Source organism: Sciurus carolinensis, chromosome 9, assembly GCF_902686445.1.
Source record: "Sciurus carolinensis chromosome 9, mSciCar1.2, whole genome shotgun sequence".
Taxonomy (NCBI): Eukaryota; Metazoa; Chordata; class Mammalia; order Rodentia; family Sciuridae; genus Sciurus; species Sciurus carolinensis.
In genome coordinates, this window is record NC_062221.1 from 68981884 (window position 1) to 69005290 (window position 23407).

A 23407-nucleotide genomic window follows, 5' to 3' on the forward strand; every position below is an offset into this window, starting at 1 on the left:
CTAAGTCAATCTGGTCTCCATCTGTGAGTAAGCACCAGCAAAGTGAAACTTTCTAAGCTCATCCTGCAGCTGAAAGGACACTAGCTTGCAGGAGTCAGGATACAGATATAGAAAGAGACAGAACCTCCTCCCTACCCCCAGTATATCTCAAAGTTCAGAGAGGTATAAAATCCTTTGCAGGGCAGAAAGCAATGTAGATAGGAGTTTTTACAAAGTGGTCCATGGCCAGTATCAACAGTGGCCAGGTAAACTGGAAGAACAGCGCTCCTGAAGTTCTAGTCAGTGTGTACATGGCTGCAATTAGCAATTTCTGATAGAACCAAGTAGATCATTAAATAAAAACAAACAACCCCCCCCAAAAAAAACAAAAAAAAAAAACCAAAAAACAAACAACAACAACAAAAAAACCAAAACAGTATTGGAACATTCTGAACTTGTAAGACTCAACTTTAAGTCCTTGCAAATAGACAGAAAACTAGCAGTCCTGGCACAAAGAAATGACTGCTCCAACATAGCTACATGGAACAAAGCAGAAGCAGTAAAAGACTGATTAGCAGTGGGGCCAGGTTCTGGCTGAAAATAGGAGTGGACATCTGCAATGGGTCTGATCTGCCTAGTTCTGCATCTTCTTCCCACGCTTTTCTCATTTAAAAAAAAAAAAAAAAAAAAAAAAAACTACCAGAGGCAACTGCTGCTCTTAGCTGGCACCTGCTACTTACTACTCCTAGAAGAGGCCCTGAGTCAAAGATTGTGCCCTCACCATGACTCCTGTAGGAGGCTACCAGGAAGGACATCCAAATTTGTTTTTCTTGGCAAAGTTCTGCTTTCCACAACAGGATCACATCACCTCACTCCAATGCCATATACCCTTAAATCTACCCACCCCCATTACCCATCTACCACATTGGTAATGGCAGACAGGTTGGCAGAAGCTATCAAAGCAAAGAAGTGACACTGAACTGATAAGCAGATAACACCTAAGCAAGAATTTTCAATCTAAGCTCAAGGTCAAGAATCAGGGAAGTATTTACCCACTTGTCCACCCAACAGGCTTTCCCTGGTACTCTACATCATGGCCTAAGATAACATGTGCCATGTTTTACACCATAGCACATCCAGGAAAAGGGAGCTCCAGCTTCAATAGAAACATAGCTTCAAAGTCACCGTCTGCCTGCCCTATCCACTCTAGGTTCCACATGTTGCTGCTTAGCACAATTTCTGCTTAAACAAACAAACAAACAAACAAACAAACAAGAAGCTAATGTTCACCCCTGCTGGAGGAGTTTACCTCTAGGGACCATATTCCTAATATTTCTAGTCCTCCAGGAACTTGACTTTTGAAGAACATCGTTTCCCAGTCTGCTCCACCTACTGCTAGCTTTGACAAGGTGATTCAGTCATTTTGCTCAGTACATAAACAAGTTTTTTCTCCAAATGATGCCAAAGGTGAAAAGGGTAGGTAATATGCCAAGAATATTCTGTACAGAATATTCCACTTCAACCCTTTCCCTGAAAGTTACAACCTCACTCTCCACCTCTGGCTCCCTCCATTCATGCCACCTCTTTTGTCCCCAGCAGAATGTGTTGGGCTGAAGGTGTACTCACTTGAGTCTTGTCTGCCCTGGATTGTCGCCAGCTAATCCACTTTAACATCTTGGCTTGTTCTCAGATTTGCTTTCTCTTTTCACACAAAATGTAACAATAAAATAGAATTTCAACTGATGCAGGACTGCAGCAGGGCTGAGCTGGTTCTGGAAACTCACTCCTCCCAGGCAGCTCTCAGGCAGGGATCAGCTTTGCAGCATCCCTGTGCTCACTGCCAAGCTCTGGAGCCCAATGGGAATCTGCCTGGGAGACTGGAAGACTTGGTCTAGGGCAGAATCACACCCCCACCAAGGCCATGATGTGAGTCACCAGTACTTGGTATCCAGCAGTCTGTGATAGGCATTGATACTTGCCACATGCTAGACCCACAGACGCTAGACTGGACTATTGAACCACATAGTAATTTACTCTGGGTTACTGTGCATTCACTGGGGCAGGGTGAGGTGGTGCAGGGGCAGTTAAAGAAGCGGGTAAGAAAATGCCACCTCCCCTTCTCTAATCACATGCCCCCAGCTACAAGGACAAGCTGAGCTATGGGGGTTACTAAAAAATGTATACTGTTTTTAATCTGATTTAACAGGAGACTGACTTGGGTCTTAGGCCATTAACTGGCTTTGTGATTCTGAGCAAGTCACTTTGATCTTTTTAAACAGGATGAAGGAGGAGGGCCAGATAATCTCTGCACTTTCTTTCTTCCCTAAGATTCTATGATTCCAAATTCCAAAGTTCCCTGAGTTAAACCTGGCCTCCCGCCACCCTCGCAGCTTCCACACATCCATCTAATCTACTAGTAAATCTCCATTTCCAGTTTCCCTATTTCTGCTGCTTGAACTTGTGTGATGCTGCCACCTGGAACAAAGAAATTTTATGAGACCGGAGTGCCCTGAGTGGCATGAGGGCACTTTCCAGGTTTCCTGCAGTCTGCCTGTGTCAGACAAGCTACTCATGGGCTGCTATATTTTATGAAACTTACTTGCTTTTTCAGATGATTGGCAATTTTACTGATAGTTTCCTGAGGGAAGTTTGCAAGCTACAGAATATAAATGAAAATATTAAGCAAAATAATGCCATTATGAGAGGTTCTGCCCTGTGACCCAGGTTGTATTTTTCAGCAAAATGTAACTCATACCCCTCGGTGCTGTGCAATAGCTGGATGCCGGTCATGGATGTGAGAAGCTTCTGATTTAGAGGAGAACCTGACCTCAAGTCCTCATACTTTATCAATGGGTCTGTAAAGTCATGCACTTAGACTGTGCTGAACTTCACCAAGGAGGAAACGGAGTTGTGCCTTGGGGAGGCACAGAGCAGCAGAGAGAGGGGGCCTCAGTTGCCCCAAGACCCTGGGTTCCTTTGCTTTTGTTGCCCACTACTGACACCTCCCCTCCTCTAGCTACCTGCCCACTGCGGATAAGGGTAATAAAGGAACTGTACTAGGAAAAAGAATTACTTTCAAGTCCAGTCCTGGACTTGAATTATTAATAAAAATAAAAAAAAAATAACCCCCCAAACATATTTTGAACTTAATTCTTAGAAATGGCATTTTTCTTACTTTGGAGTGACTACCAAGATGTTGAGAAAAATCAGAATCCTTCTGCCTAAAATTTATATGGCAATTATAATATAGTATACTGTAAGGCATAGGGTGTGGCAGAGAATTAAGATTATATAGCTTATAAGGGTCGAGTTCAGATATAGCCATTCCAAATCTTCATAACAGGAAGTATAATTCTATAGTCTTCTCAGGTATTTATTTAAGGGTTAGGAAGAACTTTGTTACTGAAGGGAGGCACCATAATTTCTCCCTATCTAGAAGTATTTCATGAGCCTGCAGGCCTACTGAGTCAAGAGGCAGAGCAACAGAAGTGCTGCAGATCCTTCCTTGAGACCCAGAATTCCTCCAGACCCTCAGTGCCTATAGGTGGTAGGACTGTCTAAGGAGCACAGCTGAATAGGACACACTGTCACAATGCCAGAGAACTAATTTGAGTTGGTTATTTTGATGGTTCTTAAGAATTTGACAAGTGAAAAATATCACCTAGTACAAACTAGATTTTTATTAGTTCCAGTGCTACTGAGTCTCCATATTTCCAAATGTTTGGCTTTTTCTTCAATGGCAAACACAGTAACCTGTGGCCCCTTAAAACTCTAGAAAGCACATTGCCTACTATCTTGCACTGACAGAGACTCATCCAGGACCTGTGTCCCAGACACATCTAGACAGAATCTCAACTACTCTTTCAAAGCCTGGGGAAGGTACTGGATGCAGTGGGGCACTCCTGTAATCCCAGCAACTCAGGAGGCTGAGGCAGGAGAATTTCAAGATCAAGGTCAGCCTTGGCAACTTAGCAAGACCCTGTCTCAAAATTAAAAAAGGCTGGGGATGTAGCTCAGTGGTACAGTGTCCCTGTTTCAATCTCCAGTACTGAGTGTGTGTGAAGGAGAGAAAACCAAAACCCCAGGATGGAGAAATCACATCTTCTTCATATAGATGAAGACACTCAGGCACAAAATGATGAAGTGACCTTTCAAGGTTCTGCAATTGGCTGGGGTTGACTCTAGACCCGATCTCAAAATCCATCCACTTTCTACTACATCTTTCTCCCCACAGCTGTTTTGGCACACCACCCAGTTCCCCTTTCCTGTCAGTGCAGTCACACCTCAGTTCTTGTGCCTTTGGGGGACTCATAGCTCAGAGTTGACACTAAAGTCCAGGCCTCTTGCCTCAAGGCAGGGCAAAGTCTGTGCGATTCCTGCTCTTGTGTCCCAAGAAGGATCAGACTGTCCCCCAGCTGAAACCACATGCATAATTTGCTTTTGCTCCTGGACCCTGCCCCTCCCCTAGCACACTTCAATAGATCATGTGCACAGGAATATTGGTTGCAGTCTCCACTTTTAGGGAACTGGACCTAGTATGCTTCCTTAGAGTATCTCCATCTGTATTTTCTGGGGTTTTGTTTTCCTATTTCTGAATTCATTTAAATGAAGAGATTCCAATTTTTCCTTAGTGATCTGTTCCATATCCATACTAATCCCTTGGGGAAAATAATTTCTTATATTTAATTTAAAAAACCAATAAGGCTTTTATCTCCAATGCTATAAGCAAGAGACTAGGAATGCAACCCTTTCTTTCTGATGTTTCCCTTTCATACCTACAGCAATTTAAGTTGGAGGCTGGCAGAGTTTTGTCTCACTTACTGCAGTATTCCTGGCAAGAAGTACAGTACCTGCCACAGAGTAAATCAGGCCCTAACACAGTGCATGAATGAAGAGGTGGAAATACGCCAAAGCAGGGGCTAGACCTGCACCAAAGAGGGGCTACATCTTCATTAATGCACCAAAACGGGAGCTAGGTCCTCACCAATGCAGGACCTAGTCTCTTACCAATGCACCAACACAGGGACTATGTGCTCACCAATGCACCAATGCAGGGGAATACACTCACCAATGCACCAACATAGGAGGAGCTAGGCCCTTACCAATGCACCAATACAATAGTGAGGTCCTCACCATGCACAAACACAGGAGTTTGGCCCTCACCAATGCATCAACACAGAGACTATGTCCTCACCAATGCATCAAAACCAGAGTATACCTTTACTGATGCACCAATACGGGAGGAGCTAGGACCTTGCCAGTACACCAATTCAGGAGGTAGGCCCTCACCAGTGCACCGAAACAGGAACTACATCCCCACCAATGCACCAGTGCAGGGTTATATCCTCACCTATGCATCAATACAGAAACAGTGCCCTTTCTCTGACTCCCATGCTTGCATCTAGTGTCCTATTATGTGTTCCCAGTGTAGGGGTGCAAGGACTGTTAACTTCTGATGAACCAGGTGAGGCTCTATGGGGAGTCTCTTCTTGGAAGGCTCCTGTCATTAGGCTGCCTCGCCCCTTGTTACAGATATCATGTAATAGTTTGTTATCAAAGTAGCAGTGACACTGTAAGAATCTTCTGACTTTCCCCTTAATTGGGTCCTTACCATCACTGACTGAGCCTTCCTTCCCAATCAATAAAGCAAAATTTTGGTCATGACTCAGTACATTGATTTGACAATTCAGAGTTTAAAATCTATTGAGTTAGCTCCTCAAATTTCCAGGGTTCTCCAGGAATTTCCCTGCTCCCTTTAGCACATCAGCATTATTGGCCATCCTATATCTTAAGTCACATTAGCTTGATATTGAAGTTCCTCATTCAAATCGCACATCAGCCCTGGGATGTTTTAGCAGTGTTCTTTCCCTTACAAGTTTTGCAGAGTATAGCACCCGCAACTCAATTTCACTCCAATTTCTCTCTCTCTAGTCAGCCTGGACATGTTAGAAACTCATAGTGATTTTTGGATGAAGAGTATTCCTAATAGCATGGGTTTGTAATGTTTAATTCAACAAACATCTATTGAATGTTTCCATCAGGTCTACCCTAAATATATGCACTGGGCTTATCATGGTGCAGATGGCCACTTTTCTACCATTAGCTGGAAATTATTTGGCAGGGAACACATTAAACAAACAAGATTCTTCTTTGCTGCCACTTCATTATTCAGCTTTACTTGAGTAGAATTCTATGATTCTAGATATTTTTGATTTGTGGTTGCAAAGCCCCATCATTCATTAATACACATACAGGCAAAAGACTCTTTCTAGTGGAATGTCTTGCACAGTACAGCAGGACATATTCCTGGGGCTCAGAACAAAGTAAGCACATTTATTTGCCTTCAAAAAATAATACTTTTGCATAAGACTGGCCTAAGGTAGAACCTAATTATTCAGGTCCATCAGAAGTGGTACAAAAGCAACTTTGGGAAAGCTACTAATGCCATTTACATACTGAGGCACTCCTATTGGCTTTGTTAGGGTTTAATGCACAATTATGAATAACAGACTGTTTCCTCATCAAGGGGGGATTTACAGCTTACAGCTTCTCTTCTATAAAAAGTGGTAGTTTCCTTTTCCCAAGACTTTGAAGAAGAGTCAGACAAGGGGGTTTCCACATGCCAAACCCTGACTGAGAAATAAGAAGAGGGGCATATTGGTCTTGTGTCCTTAATCTTGCCAAAAAGCAAGAACTTGGATGAAGCTCTAGAAGACTATGTTTAGCCAATAATGCTGGAAGATGTAGCTAGTGCACTGAACATAATTATATTCAAAACATGCTGAACACTTGGATGGGATTAGACAAGAGAAATTCTAATGGACACAAAAGTCCTATAGTCTTGTTACTAAGTCACCTGCCTAACTAAGGGCAGTCCATGCAAAAGGCACGGAGGTTTTTCAAGAGCCAACACTGGACACACCTACAAAGAAGATGCATCCCATTAGGGACAACTCTGAACATAACAGCTCTTGATCAAGGAACTGAGTTCACATCAATCAGATCACAGACAAGTTACATGCCATTCTAGATACCCCACTGTATATAGAAATCACAGAGTGATTACACAGAGTGTCAGAGCTATGATTTGAATCCAGGTGTGTCCAAACTCCTTCCCCGCAGTACAGCACACAAAGTACATGAGAAGCAATTGCAGGGGTACCCTGCAGCCCTGCTGCTCCTCCGGTGGGTCATTAGTGGGCCGTTAATGGTTATGATCTCCTCATCTATCAGCCCGACAGTACCACATTTTACTGTCATTTCTCTGCATCAAAAGTGGAAGACTGGGCACATTCTTAGAAATCCATTGTTAAAATGATCCTGATTTCTGTGAGATGTCTCTGCCCCGTCCCTTCTCCATGGCCACCCTGTTTTCCTTCTGTTGAATACAGGTCAGTTTACCTGAATCAGTTCATTTTGTTATCTTTCTTTTCTCCAGAAACTGCTCATCTGCCCACTTAGAAACTGGGGTGCACTGGCCTTCTAGTACAGGTAAAGGGGAATTTGACCCTGTTGATCTATGAATTCTATTAATTCAAGGTACCCAACAAACGATTTCACTGACGACAAGAAGAACAGGTCACAGAGAGACACATGGCTGCCTTGTTATCACTGCTCTGTGTTAGAAGAGTGAGAACATTTTGCAGTGCTTGCTCACTGATAGGCTCTCTCTTTATTTTATTTTTAAAGTATGACTATTTCCAAGTGATTTTCCAGGGTTTGTATATGGGACATAGGATTTCTCATCATCTCCTCACCTTCTACCTATGTCTCCTAAGGTCAGAGAAGGTAGTTGGGGGTTAATGTCCCCAACAGGTCAAGTTCTTCATCTTAATAAAGCTTTCTTCTTGTCAGTAAGGAAACATCTAAGTTTCTTTAGTATATTTAAAAATAGAATGTTTATAAGTTTGGCTACATCCAGGCCACTGGTTTTAGCTGCCTCATATCCCTGAGTTTCCATGAGACCTGGCACTATGTGCCCTCTATTCATTCATTTCACAAATGTCTCCGGAGCCTCTAGGTACACTGCAAGCCAGGAATACAGCAGTGGGACAGACAGACACAGCCCTGCCCTCATCAGAGATCAATGGCCTGGGATAGACACAGACAGGAAACAAAAAATTGCACAAAAAGGGATTCACACTCAACAAATAGTCCACATCTTTCTGCAGTACACAGTATAGAACTCGGCACATGTTGGGTGCTTTCACGGGAATATGTGGCTATTGTTTGTGAGGAATATGCAGAGAGCCTGACCAGCTAGAAGAACTTTAGCATTGACACTTTAATACTTTTGACCTCTATAGTGAAAGGACGACATGACTGTGAATCAGGAGACCTGAGTTATAGTTCCTGCTTTCCACTAACCACTAGAATTTTCTCAGGTGAGCCATTTAGTCTTGCTGAGCCTCAATTTCCTTACTTGTAGGAAAAGTGTTAGTACCAAAATCCCTCATTAATAATGAAATGCCTGCTGTTGGAGGCCTTCTAATCTAGCTTCACTTACCTGACCAGAAGGAAAAGGTTTAGCTGAGCTGAGGTCCTCTTATGACAAATGGCTCTAGCACAGGGGTCTGTGTCTACCTCAGGGCTGATAGGACACTGGATTAGCAGCTGGAAGGGATGATGCTTCCAGACCAGGAAACTAATAACCTATGTCTGAAGATGGGCAATATTGCACTTGACCTACTACCCATTAACTGTTTCAAAAGGAACACTTGATTTCATAAGGTATTCCAGTCATATTGCTAGACAACAGATTAGAGGAGACAGGAAAGTACAGAAATAGTTTTCTCTGCATGTTTTTGTAAATGGAAAAAACTTAATTTTCCATCCACTCTGATATTAAAAATGGCTTAAAAACTTGAAGGCAGCTGTCAGAATCACCTCAAATGCTCTTGAAAACTAGGCTAAAGAAGCATGGTTATGGTAGTTTGATGTCAAAATCTTGGCAGGTTTGGGACACAGTTCCCTTGTGAAAGTCTCAGTGGCTTTTTTTTTCCCCAGAAAGAAAAAAATTAGGAAAAATCCTAATGAATGCAGATCATCTTAAAAAAATACTCAAAATTTAGAAAATTAAAATTAAGGACATAGAATGTTGCCTGAGGTTGAGATAAAGCTGAAATGCTAGGTCTGGATAAACTAGGGCCAAATACTATTTGGAAACTTATAATTTCATTAATAAAATCAAAATATGCAGCAAAAGATCATCTCACATTTTTCGGACTCTGAGGTATGCAAATGCAAGTAGGCTGGGACATGGACCATTTCCTTGCTCTGTTAAAAATTCTGCATCCCTCATGCAGGCCACCTGAGCAAATACATGGAGTCTTTTAGTTTCTCTTCTTGTGCTCCCTCTCAGAGCTCCTAACTCTTGCTTGCTCCAACGTATGGGAGAGCAAGTAACCAGGATTTCTTACAAGATGACTACATCCTTCACACACCACTTCCTGATCCTCTTGTCCCTCAGGAACTGAGCCCTAGTAACCTGGTCACAGAAGAGCATCAATTATCCATACAGTCCTGTTGGATAAGAGGCTCCTACCAAGCAGCACCTAGGTGGCCATTTCCCAAACCACTGGTTTTGATCTAATTTTGAGATGAGCCCCATTCAAATCATGATAAATATAAGCCAGTCACAGCCACTGGGGTCTCAGGAAACTATCCCAACCTCATATCCTCTGAGGTTCATTCTCCCAGAAGGCAAAGTAGCCCAAATAGCCCAGGCAGGGCATCTCAGAGACAGCAGACACCTCGACCTCACCTCTCCAACTGTTCACCCTTTCACTTCTGTATGACTCTCTCAACATAAGAGTCTGGTCTTGTTCTGTCCCTTTGCTGAAACAAAGAGACAACTGGCTCCTGTGGTTTGGCTCCAGAGTCGGAGAAATTCTGAGGGTAACATTCCAGGGGTGGTTAAACCAACAAGAAGTCTCAGGGGGAGGATGATTGGGACTCTGTCCTACCTTGTCACTGTCCACTGTGTTCTGAGAGGTCCTAGAGGCAATGGAGATGGTGTCTGGCTGGCTGCTCCCATCACCCTGGCTGTCAACATCCTCCACTCCATCCCTGTAGGAAGAAGAGAAAAAAAACAGGGGTGGGGGCGGGGGGAATGACTGTGGGTTTAGAGCACACAAGGATTTCCAGCTGGGTAGCAGAGCAGTACCTCAGCATTTCTAGCAGGGATTTGTCTACAATTATCCTGCTAAAGGGAGCAGCCCTCCATGATTTTTAATGACATCAGCTCTAGAACTTACTAAACACATAATCACTATGCTGATAACTGAAGGAAAACTGATCTCTCCCCATAACTACTCTGGCCCATACTGGACAGGAGCAAGGTGTACGTGTGTGTGTGTTTTAACTGGGTATGGATCTAAAGCAGACAGTAGGAAGATGCATATCCTACGTAGAACTTAGGTTTCTATTCAGCTGACAGGGTCATTTTCAATAACCCCAGAGTTCAGGGCACTGAAATAGCTTTTCTATATGTTTTAACTTAGGATAATGGTTGGCTTATTAACAGTCTATGAAGAAAACAAAATAAGCCTGGCACAGTGGTGCATGCCTATAATCCCAGCAACTCAGGAGATTGAGGCAGGAGGATGGCAAGTTTGGGGCCTGCCTGGGCAATTTAGTGAGATCCTGTCTCAAAATAAAAAAGGGCTGGGGATATAGCTCAGTGGTAGAGCATTTGCCTAGCATAGGTGAGGCCCTGGGCTCACTCCCCAATACTGGGAAAGATAAAAGGGTAAGAAAAAAAATGGGTATTTTTCTTCTTTTGTTGAGACAGGGTATTGTTATACTGCCCAGGTGGACTTGAATCTCTGGGCTCAAGTGATCCTTTTATCTCAGCATCCCAAATAGCTGGGACTACGGGACTATCTGTGATAATTTTACTTCAAAACTGACGGACAAAGCATTTTCTCAAAGATTGGGTAACAGTCACAGATTCCACAACAGCTTTTGAGCCAGTTGTGCTTACCAATGTCTTTTGACTACACTCCTGGTGTTTAGATCTGTTCATGTGCCCCAGGTCCGTGCAGCTATGCAACTCTCTGCTTTAGAACTGTGCTCTGATTCTGCGTTGAACCCTGAGCCAGGTACCAGAGGGACTGAATGCCTAGAAATGGTTGAATGGCCTGTATCAGGAAAAACTTGGGAGATTTGGATTGGGGTTGCAGGAATTAGCAGAGAAAATCACAGTTTTCTCATGAAAGTCATCCCCAAATGCTGCTTATGGAGAAGTGAGAGCACTGGGAGATGGGAACTCCATGCCTGAGAATCTTACCCTACATGCAAAATGCCACAGAGTATGAGTCCACCTTCCAAAGTCTAAATAATTATAACGTGGTGTCTGAGTATATGTGGAGATGCGCGTGCACACAGGTGTCCACATGTGTGCATGTGTGCATACACAGTGTCTACTCATCAGAAAAAGCAGTTTCTCCCATGCAGAACATTTCTAAGTTGACTGCTCTCTCACCACCACTTGGTGGGCTTGGGAAAGGCCGACTTATTTTAATAACATAAGCCATACATTCGTAGGAAGGAAAATCTGCTGTAAAAAGAAATTATGTGATGTATTTCAAAACCAAAAATAAAGGACTTTCAGATCATCTGTTGTTTTTGATTATCTGGACCACTGCCCCCACCTTTTCAGACTGTTGAGAGCTGGCTGTACTTTCTGCTTCCTGCTGTTCTGGCCCATTGTGGGCCCTTCTGGTCTAGTCCAGATGAAGCCAATTCTGTAGGGTGTGGGGCCCATCCAGGAGTGTGGGTAGCATCCCCCAAGCCAATCCCCTCCTCCATAAACTCTGTTCCCATATCAAGGGAGCCAAGTGAGTGGGAGCACAGATTGTCTGACTATCCTCTGCAGAGTCCATAAGGTTTCTTCCCCTCCCATTAAGGAAAAGAGAAAAGTGGGGGATACACAGAAGGTGGGGGCATTTCTAAGACATGCCCTTACCATGTTCTAGAAACACTTGAACTCTCCCACACTAGGAAAAGGGCGTTATTTTACACAGTAACCCCAGTTAACCTCACCTGTTCCTCACTCACCATGGTCCTGGGAAATCTGTTCTTTATAATAGTTTCCTTTCTATCTTCTTTGTTAAAGTAGGGGCTCCACGAAGCAGGGTATCTCTAGTGCTAAACTAAGTCTACTCACAACCTGAACTCTAGACATGGGTACATGAAGTAAAAATGATTCCTCCTCCATTATTAGTCATAACTGGTCTTTCCAGCACTGAGCAGGTGGCCTCATCCTGCCCATACAGGTCTTGGGGCTTCTGCCCTTTGGAAGCATTTCTAATTATTCCCTTCTTTTGGCCACCCCTTCCCTCAGGAATAATGGTCCCACTTCATAGACCCTGCAGCAGCTCCCCATCCTATTTATCCTGGTAGACTCCAAAAGGTCAACTAAATCCTTTGGTTTTCTTCCATTTATGAACAGGGGAGAACAGAGAACCTGTTATCACCAGTGATGATCATTTCAAAACTCTGCTTCTGCTATACTTTTTTTCAAAGTGTATATGAAGTTTTCATATGCTTCCCTTTCAAATTTAGGTGTCACATGGAGACGTGGGAAAGAAATGCTTAAGAAGTCATCTGTCTGGAGGAAACAAATTCAAAAGGGTCCAGAGAGATTCAAGAAATTAAGTCCTCTTCTGTTTAATGTCATTGCTTATCATAGCTGAATGAAGGTTAGAACTCCATGGGGACAGCAGTGAGAGCTACAGTGATACCCAAGCATATCACCTCATCTCTCAAAGTGCACAAAGCTCTTCTGTTTAACCAGTCCAGAGTGTCCCCTGCTCACAGCCCAGCTCCTTCCCAAGGACTTCCCTAGATTTCACATAAAAGTCATCTAAATTCTTCTTTCTTTGAATTCTTACAGTATTTACTATCCCTATGGATAGTACCCGTTCTTGTCTAACTAAGTGTGAGACATGACTGTTAGATGGTTCTTGAGGAAACTGACTCATCTGATACTTCCTTCTTCTTCTTGTAGCACCTAGTAGAGCATGTATCAAATAGGAGGTGCTCAATGCCCTGCTGCACTTCATTGAGAGGAGCTGGTGGGATGCTTAAAGATGAGATAATTCTCCATTAGGCAAAACTTATGGGCCTTTCCAGAGAGAGTGCACAGCACAACACCCCTTCAGAAGCACAGAGTCCCCCCACTCCCGCTCCTGGAAGCACATGAGGCGGGCAGTGCTGGAAGGAGAGATGCTGGTTACCTCTTACTATTGTTCCTCTGTTTGGCTGGTGTTTTGGGGAGCTGAATTGGCTCCTTTAAAGCTCCTTTCAGGTGAATGATCCTTTCTTGAATCACTTCTCGAATGTTCTTGATCCATTCCTGCTTGGTTTCGATGTTGGAAGCCTGGAGTGCCACAGTGAGAAAGATTGAGAACCCTAGCTCCTGTTGCCCTGTGAAAACTGATCTCAACCCCCTCCCACAGGTCTCAGCTGTTATTTTCTTTTTTTTTAATTTTTTAAAATTAATTTTTAAAATTTTGTTCTGATTTGTTGTACATGATGCCAAAAGTTCAGGAGTTTATTTTTCACTTTATACTTGTGACTCTTTAGTCCCAAGGACACATTTCTCAAACTCCTAGAATAGAGTTATGACTTCAGGATACACTACAGACTCTGTCAAGGAGAATTTGCAAAATATCTCACAGCCTATAAGGCACTGATTAATCCTGATGTCTTCCCTGGGACTGGTATAGTATCTGGAGGACTCTGCTGGGCCAGGGATTAACACTTGAGTTGCTAGATCCTGGAGAGGTCTGGGGGCACTGGTAGGGGTGGCATTTGAAGGCAGCATCTATCATCAGCCAGCATGGATATACGCCAGGATGTTTAACACCTACCACAGCTACATAGGCCTGCACTGGCTGGAAGTCAGTCCTGGGATTTAAGGCTGCTAAACTGTTCACTGGAGCCATGGATATCATTCCATGAATATCCTATTTGTCTTCCTGGATTTGTTTTTTTAAAGATAATTCTGCTTCATGACAGGTAGCAGCTATAATGGCAATTCAGAGTGAACGAGTGTGAAGCTTTTGTTGGGGCTGTACCATCTGCTCCCTGGTGGTGGACACTTTCCTAACAACCAGTGACGATAGGGAGCTCCATTTGCATGATCCCTGCTCAGTCAGGTTACTGTTCCCAGGAGCACAAGCTCAAGGCCCAGGCTATGTCCTGGAGACCTGAGGTGACTGTGCTGAGAACCCATGCCAGGAGGGTTAACTAGAACTCCTAGAACACAAATTCCCAGAGAACGAGGTTGATATCTTATACATATTTATCCCCTGTAGCACTGGGCAGAATACCTTACGCATGAAAGGTATTTAGGGAAATATGTTGAATGAACATGGAGGAAATCAAGGTGTGTTTTGTCACAGGGCCAACTGTGATTCTTGCCACCAGAAGGAGACCTGTTCAGAACACAGCTGAGTGGGCCTTGTTGAGGAAGTCAACAGGCCACTCTTTGCCCTCTTCCCTCTATGGACTTGAGGAGAACATCATCTTTCAGATTGATTCTGGGTCTACTTTCATGATGGAATTTGCTTCTTAACACCCATGCAATGCTGCCATTCTTAAGAGAGGCCCAGTGGCTCGTGGTCTCCAGGCCCCAGCTTTTCAGTGTCACATGCCCACATCCCCCCCTTAACCCCTTCTTCCCCAACCCCAGTAGGTACTGAGCCCAGCAGGGAGCTGTACTTACTTTGAGCACTGTTTTATTGTCTGAGGATGGGGTGCGCCCAGACCACAAGGCGAATTTGCAGGGGTCGCCCTCTACATGCTCGGTCACACCCAGCTCTGAGGTCTGTAGACAGGAAATGCCTGTGAGAGGCGGGGAAGGGGAGGGCAGTGGGGAAACTTAGGGCTGGGATGGGAAGGGAAAGGCAACAAAGAGGAGAGGACCGAGGGAGGGGCTTCTGTCAATCAAACTTCAACAGACTGGATATTTTGTTCATCTACCCGGGATGGAAGAACCTACAGGCACATGCCTGATTAGCAGATACCAGGGAGGGATGGCGAAGAGGGAGGTGCTAAACGTGAACAGAAAGAAGAACTGTGAACTCTAAAATGCAGAGGTGGGAGGTGAGGGTGGGAACGTTCCAAATAGGAGCCATTTGCATTTGTCCAGGAGGGCTTTGGTGTGGAGGCAGGGGAAGAGATGAGCTGAGTGTGTCCAGATCCCTTCCTGCCCATGGGCTCTATGAAAGCAGGGGGTCTTGTCCTACCCCACCTGCCCCACCTACCAGTAGCTTGTTCTTGTAAACATATTTCGTGTGTCCTGAAGAGTCTTTGATCTCCTTGCTAAAAACCAAGGAGATCTCAAAGAGGAACAAATGCCGCTCCCGTCCCTTCCGGATCAGAGACTTCGGATCCCACACTTGAAAGGCATCCTGGAGAATCAACTCCCCCTGCACGTCCAAGTTCTCGTCGAACCCTGAAAAAACACCCATGTCCACCCTGTGGAGTTTCTCTACCACCACGCTGTGGGGCTGAGTTGCACTCCCCCTTGGAAAAAGGCTTCCCTAATTGTTAGCCCTCGGCTCCCCCAGGCTTCTGCCTTTTGGACACCAACATAGACAAGTTTATAGAACTGTAATTAGATCTCCCCCACTGACCCATTCCCTGTGCCCAAGTCTCCTATATACTTTAGTAATGTTAGTGGGAACTCCAGCAAGGGTTCTACCGGACCTCCCTTCCATGTGCCCATGTGGGAGGGACCTGAAACCTTCCTCAAATGACAAATCCCACAGCTCTTCCTTCTATATCTCTCAACTTTCCTAACTCAGAGCTCTAAGTTAGGAAGTGTCTAAGAGCTGAGGACACACATTGTCTGATGTAGTGTCTTGTCTCTGCTTTATTTCTCTGCCTTGGTCACTGCTTTATTTCTTAAATTCCGTTCCTACAACTCTTCCCTTTGATTGTTCCTGCTCAGGGTGGTGTACAGCTTTCACCAGTTTATATTTATACCACTGTAAGTCCTTGTGAAGGTTCTCAAACTTTAGGGTGCATAAGAATCACTTGCCCACCCCTCTCTTCCCAAGAGATTCTAATTTAGCAGGTATGGAGCGAGTTCTTGAATTTGCACTTCTGACCACTTTCCAGCTGCTACTGATGATCTGCAGATCATACTTGGAGAAACTGGATCTAGGCTACAGATCAGGGACAGACTAGAGGAGCAAGATACTTACGGAGGAGGATACCCAGGGTTGCGGGGACAGGGGCACACAGAAAGGAAAGGAGTGGAGAAATTGTGACCAGAGCAATAAAATCAGATGATTAGAACTCAGTATGGTGAAGATAACCAAGACTCTTTTACTCTAAGATTTAGGGTTTCCTGGGCTAAGGGTAGACCAGGAGGTCTGAGAACCCACCAAGACTCTTGGTGGCGGGGGGGCGGTTATTGGTGGGAAGGGATGGCATGGGGTGAGATGGAGGCCAGAAGAGAAAAAGAGCCAATGTGCTTACATATTTGCAGCAGACTCTACTTATTTCCTTTAGCACCTGATTGCCAGCCCAGACTGGAATGTGAAGTCTTAACCCATCTATCAAATCCCACCTCCAAGTGGCTGCCAATCTGTTCACAGCCTTGCTCTGTAAGGATTCTGGATTCCAGGAACATAGGTGCAGTTGACTGAAGTCCTATCTGGGTTATCTGACTAGTCTTTCCTAACCTGCTAGGCTGGTTGCACAAGAATGTGAATGCACTGAATGCCAATGAACTGTACAATTAAAAATGGTTACAATTGCAAATTTATGTTATCCATGTTTATGTATATTTTGCCAAAAAAAGAAAAAGGTTAGCACAATGCTAAAGACACTGGTGTGTGTATATGTAATTAGAATTTCTCCTTATTCTGATGACAAAGATAAAGCAAATGCTGTGCAGATTAACAGGACTGCTGTGGGTCAGGGGTATAGCACACTTATAGTAAGGATGATAGCCTGTCCTAGACTATCTCATGGTCAGTAAGATGTCCATATACTGTAAGTGGCTTAGTCTGTCCAACTTGGAGGCAGGTGTTAGCCAAACTGGTCTGTGGCACTCCCCTCCCAGTTCTACCAAGGACCTATCTGAGGGCTTGCTATTTCTCCTCTCTCCCAGGTTTGCCCCCTCTTGACTTCATGCCATTTCCCTCCCACAGTGCCAGCTGCCTGGTCTTAGGTATGGGGAAGGCATCCCCAGAAGCGCTGGGAGGACAGCTACCTTCCAGCATGCTGACATGCATGGCATCGTTGGCTTTCTTGGGGACACTGAGCATCACCTCCAGGCCATCCTTGAGCTCCCCTTTCCCTTCTTCACAGCAAGTTAAAAGTTCCTGGGGAAAAAAATCCAGACACAATTAGGGTCATTTCCTCAGCTTCCCAGCCCTTCCACTGTCCAACTCATCAAGGAAATTATATACCAGCTCGCTCTCTTGCTACTTCTCAGTTATAAGGCAAGTGGGGTGGAGTCGGGTGGGGGATTACTGCCAAAGAATTCAAACATTATTTTGTTTCCATACTGAGCTTCCTCAGCCCTATCTAGTATAAATGCAGTCAAGTCAACCCAACTCTCAAATGAATAGGAAAAAAAAATTAGCAAGTAGGGCACTCTCTATCAATGAACTGCTTTCTGGAGAAAGGAGTACCAGTAAAACCTACAAAAGAGGTGTGGTATTGTGGAATCACAAGAATGAGAACAGAGATAGTAAAGAGCTGCACAACTCATGGTCCTCATTTATCTCTGCACCCCATTTCTAATGCTACATTTATTGATTTTTAAATTTTGGGACAGGTTCTTGCTAGGGTACTGAGGGTCTTGCAATCCTGCAGAGACTGGCTTCCAATTTAGGATCCTCCCACGTCCCCCTCCCAAGTAGCTGGAATTATAGGTGTGTGCCACCACACCCGATTCTATTTATGAGCCTCTAATGCATTAAGGTTGACTTCCATCCTACTAGGAGAACCTGAGGTTAGAGACATTATAGGCTTATAACATTTCAGAGTTACAAAATATTTTTAGAACATGTAAATCAGGAGTTCCTAACCTGAGGCCAGTAGGTGGGATTCTACACTAGTCCTTTCATTGTTGGAATGGGAAATTGTGATGAAGAGGAATGTAGGATTTCCCCTAGGTTATGGAACTTGAAGGAGGCCATTCAGGGGCTGGAACACAGGTCTCCCGAAACCAAGCCCAGCACTCCATCCACCGCACCAGTCGTCTTCTCCATGTCCTTTGCTCACTGAGCCTTCCTGGAGCAGACCCTCTCTTACTTCCTGGGGAACTGGGAACAAACCCTCTCTTTCACATTTTCACTGGCGCCTTAGTCATCACCATCCCCAGAAAACACAAACAGCATCTGGGTGATAGACAAAAGATCACTTCCAACTATCTTAGGAATCAGAAGATCATTTGCCCCAATTGGAGGAATGACTTCTCATTTTTACTATTCTTGCTTGCTTTGATACTGGGAAAGAAAGAGCGAGGCAACATGGATCTGCAATCCATACCTTCTCCTGGAGGGGCTGGGGGCTGGGTCGGTTGGGTGGGGGCACTCTTGTAGGAAAGAAAAAAGTTCATCAGATCAAATCCTGTAAACATGTTAATGGCAGGCCTGCTGGCAAATACAGTCATGGCACTCGCCAGCAGGAGAATGCTTATCTATGGAATGCTTTTAACAGGATATATCTTGGCCTGTCTAGGACTTCCTATGCTAAACAAACCTGGAATCTGTGGCTTTAGGGGCATGGCTTTCTGGAAAGTCTCACGTAAACTATGGAACTATCTAAGCAAATGGTGAGTGCACTCATGACTCCAGGGTAAGTGAAATGATGCAGCACACATCATTTGGACACCCTGCATATTAACTGGGCTAGAGAACATTCAGATGCTGCAAAAATGACCTTGGGGCCACATTGGTTGTCCTGAACTTTTCCCTGATTCATCTCTGCCTTGGGATTATTCGTATCCTTGAAATTATTAGTAAATCTTTATACTTGATAGAATATCTGACTAATGAGACCCTGACACAAAAATCCAGTGCTTTATGTTATCTTGGATACATTCTCACTTGAAAGGGGGCGTTGTGAGCGTCCAGAAGGAGGTGAACTGCCTGGTGCACATATTTGGGAAGTAGGAGTTCTCAGCCCATCCTTGGTCCCAGTCGGCATAAGGTCATTGTTCAAAAAGTACTTACTTCTGCCAACCTCAAGTTTTCTGACCACCCCTTTCCTAATTTTAACCTTCCCAATCTTTTTCTCATACATTATCAAAGGAAAGCCCACGGCAGGACATAGGAGAGAAACAAGAAATACACCTCAGTGTGCAACAGAAAATACCAATTAGTTTAATCCCCCAAAGCAATTTAGCAAGTCTAACAATCTACCAGCAGATCCAATAAATTCTCCTTGCATCCTTGCTATAGTTTATGGTAGGAAGAAGCCTCCACATTTAATTTAGACTCCAAAAGGACAGCTGATGAAGATTTACAGGAAGAATATCGACCACCCCAACTGACATACAGTTTCTACTTCCATGCAACACCTAAAGTGATGAGCCCCAGAGGATACCAATAATTAAATATCAATTTATTTGGAATAAAACTGACTTAAAGGAGAAAATAAATCCCATATTATTTATTTATAGTAAAAGTTCAGCAAACTATTTTTCTTTTACTTAGCAGGGAAATGTGCCACCATAGCATTTTAAAGAGGCCAACAGTTATCTTTCTTCCCCCAATAATTTTATAATCTTCCTACAATAAAATCCCTGCTACTCATTCGTTCACTTCTCAGTTACCTGCACAGTACTTCTCCCCCAAACCCTCAGTTCCAGAATGAAGGCCCAGAGCCCACCCTTCCATCTGTCTAAAGCCAAATACAGGGTGGCACATTTCATGTCCATGTCCCTCCCTTTTCTTTGTCACATGATTCAACCTAGGGAACTTCAGCCTAAGAGATTAAAGGAGAAGAGAAAGCCAATATTTCTCTTAGAAAAGTACTTTTTGTTTTGTTTTTGTTTTTTGAGACAGGAGTTTATTAAGTTGCTCAGGCTGGCCTTGAACTTTCAGTTAGCCTGCTTCAGCCTCCTAAGTTGCTGGGATTATAAGTGTGCACCACCATGTCCAGCTCCTAGAACTGTATCTTAACTGATTTAAGACACTGGCAGAGTGGACAAGTTCGTCAGTATTTGTTCTTTCTTTTTTCAGTCACAACCCCACCAATTCCTGCAAAGGCTTTGAGATATCTAAGTTAAAAACCACAAAATCAATTTTACAATGTCTATTAGTACAAGAAAAAACTATTTAAAAGGGTCAAGTATTAAGCAGAGTAGGGAAGGAGAGGTTAATTATGCACAGAAATGCAGGTTGAGGAGAATTTACCATAAGAAATCAGTGAGTCAAAGGTAAAGAGGAGCCTGAAGCACTGAAGCACTTGTGGGTTAAGTCAAAAGCATGCTTTTTTTTGGTTTGGTACTGGGGATTGAATATAGGGGTGCTCTGCCACAGAGCACAGGCTCCTGAACCTCCATTTCACTCCTCCCATCATGGAACTGGAGAGATGGCATGGGCTGGGGATGGTGGGCACACCCAGTGTGACTACATCCTGGATATGAAACCAGACTATTTCCAGGTTCACGGAAGCTAAAATGTGTAATAGTCCACAGGCATTTCTAAACATGAGCTGAATTTCATCAGATTTTCTCTGCAATTACATTTCTTTGAACGTGTCTCTCACTGTCCCTTTATCCTCTGCATTAGAGGAACAACCTAGCAAAATCTCAAAAGGAGAAAAAAACTCCATTCTCACACATTAGGAGTTACTATAGACTTATGATAGTATCTAACTGCCTATAAGATCAACTTCTGTTTTTGTGGAAATGCCATATTTTCAGAGTATCAGTGTATACTTTATATGAGAAAGCTCAAGCCAAATTACTTAGTATTTTACATAATCTGTTTATTTGACTTCAAAATAAAATATTTTTAAAGGAAATTTAAATCTCTTGGTTGGCTCTGGAAAAAACCCTAAGATATGGGGTCATATGAGTACAAGATACCATATATTTTAATAAGTACCCTCTGACTACTTTCCCTCAATAACTTTCTGATCTTGACAAACATAGATTAAGACAATGGTAGGTGCCACCCTGGCCTCTACCACCTGTGTAAACTGTCCTTAAAACCTAACAAAAGCAGAGACCACAGGAGGAATCTGTGGAAGGAGGGACAGGAAAGCTTCTCAGAGCTAGCCAGGGTGGGATGGAAATGAAAAACAGAATTTATTCCTACTCCTATTACTTTTCTTCCCCTCAATTGAGAATCTGGAATTCCATGGGATAGGAAATGCAGTCAGGAGATAGTAATGCCACATGGACTCATCCCGGAGCTCTGTTCTAGGTGGACGAAGGTCTTCAGGTGGGATTTTCCCAGCCCAAGGTGCAAAGAGAGTGGAGTCAACCCAGTCATAGTGAGTGGAAGTGACAGGGGGAGGGAGGTACCTTCAGGAGCAGTTGGTACTTGGTGATCCTCTGGACTGGCTTAATTAAGTAGGAAGAGATGGAGTTGGCCAGACCGTGCCGCTGCTGTATCTCCTACAGGGATGAGAACGAGGTATAATGAGACAGAGGAGCATGTGCATACATCTTCTAGGAGATAGGGTAAGAAGAGAGGAGGAGAGGGAAAAAGGCAGACAATTATGAGAAAATATTCGTGGATAGGGATATGGGGAAGAAAGAAACAAGAGAGACCAAGGTGCAGAGATAGAAAAGGGGAGACCTGTTGTAAATGGTCTTTTAGGAAAGAAATAGGTTTGTGGAACAAAAGTAGAAATTAAGCAGAACGGAGAAAGATAGAAGTAGAAAAAAAGAGTGATGTGGTCAGTCACAGACAGAAGGGGAAAGGAGAGGTGAAGTAGTGGATGTAAAAGAACATAGACTCAAAGATGGGGGAAATAAAAGTGAGATAAAGGATGATGAGAGTAAAAGGAAGGCAAAGGATGAGGTTCCACCTTTTTGACTCCTTACTGTTTATCTGCCCTCAGTCTCTTAAAAATAGCACAAGGATATATATCTTTGACCATGATTCCTCCTTATTTTATTGAACTGTTTCCTGAGACAGGGTCTTGCTAAGTTGCTGAGGTTGGCCTTGAACTTGCAATCCTCCTGCCTCAGCCTCCTGAGTTGCTAGGATGCTTCTCACTCACAACACTCCTCCTCTTTAAATTTACCACATCCCAAATTAAGATCATTATTTTATTTCTTAATACTTTTTGCACTGTGATCAATGGCACGTTCCTCTTTTCTCAAGTCTCCTGAGCTGAAAAATCAATCATTTTTAGTCATTTTTCCCCATTTTTTTCTGCTTACAAGTCCTTCCTCTCTATTTCTATGGATACCACCCTCCATACTTATGCCCAGGCCAAGGCCATGGTCTTCAGCTGCTATGGGTGACTCCGGTCTCCCCTCTTAATCTATTCTCTAGCCCACCTCCAAGTGATTTTATACTCCCCGAAGTCTCAGAGCTATGGAGGTCAAAGAAGGGGATATGCTACTCATTGCCTTCAAAAAGCTTACAATACTCCACACACATAAACTAGAGAATAACACAGAGGGTGTGTCACAGCCAGTGAGAACTGAGAGAGATCACTCACTCCAGAGTGGTCATGGTCACAGAGGTTAGTAGAGACAAAGGCTTACCTGGTGCTTAGAGAATAGGTGGGGGTTGGCTAAATGGAAAGTTGAAGGAATGACACTTTCTAAAGGGAGAACATCAAACACAAAACAGACAGGCTGAAATGACCATTGTGTGCTTAGATGACAACGAGGATCATATCTGAATGGTAAACAGGATGTACACATAGGTTCTCAAAGTAAACAAAACAACAAAAACAGTTAGATAAGCAAAGTTAGGTCATTGGAGGGCTTGAACTAGAAGAAAGATGATTTGATGGTAAGTTTTTCAATGGCAAAATATTATAGATCTTAAAGAGAGGAAAAACATGGTGACAGCAATATCTCAAAAAAGATGATATGTACCTGATAGCAATTTGGGGTGGAGGCTAGGGAAATAGTGACACAGAGACAAACTAGAAGGTTACTGCAAATGCCCAAGTGTATAAACGAAAAGTTACCAGGTGATTCAGCAGTTCTAGTCTGAATTATATACCCAGGGTAAATGAAAATATATGTTTATACATGGGCAACTCAAATGTCCACGAACTGATGAACCACAAAACAAAACACGGTATATCCATACAATGGAATATTATTTTGGCCATAAAAAGGAAAGAGGTACATGCAATGACAGAGATTCACCTTGAAAACATTATGCTCTGTGAAAGAAGTGAGAGACAAAAGATCCCATGTACACACTACATGATTCCATTTACAAGAACTGTCCAGACAAGAAAGAAAGCA

At 43.6% G+C, this 23407-nt stretch overlaps 1 protein-coding gene across 9 annotated transcripts in view; it reads right to left on the reverse strand.

Moving 5' to 3' along the window:
* The window catches only part of Kalrn (kalirin RhoGEF kinase), a 636539-nt gene that overhangs the window by 198528 nt on the left and 414604 nt on the right, over positions 1-23407 (reverse strand). For all 9 annotated transcript variants that reach the window (XM_047563083.1, XM_047563086.1, XM_047563085.1 and 6 more), the window contains exons 28-33: positions 21491-21583; positions 17216-17327; positions 15255-15445; positions 14714-14815; positions 13221-13363; positions 9945-10047 (exon numbers count right to left, since the gene is read on the reverse strand). In XM_047563083.1, coding sequence (XP_047419039.1) covers positions 9945-10047; positions 13221-13363; positions 14714-14815; positions 15255-15445; positions 17216-17327; positions 21491-21583 — 744 coding nt within the window. The remainder of the gene's footprint in view (positions 1-9944; positions 10048-13220; positions 13364-14713; positions 14816-15254; positions 15446-17215; positions 17328-21490; positions 21584-23407) is intronic.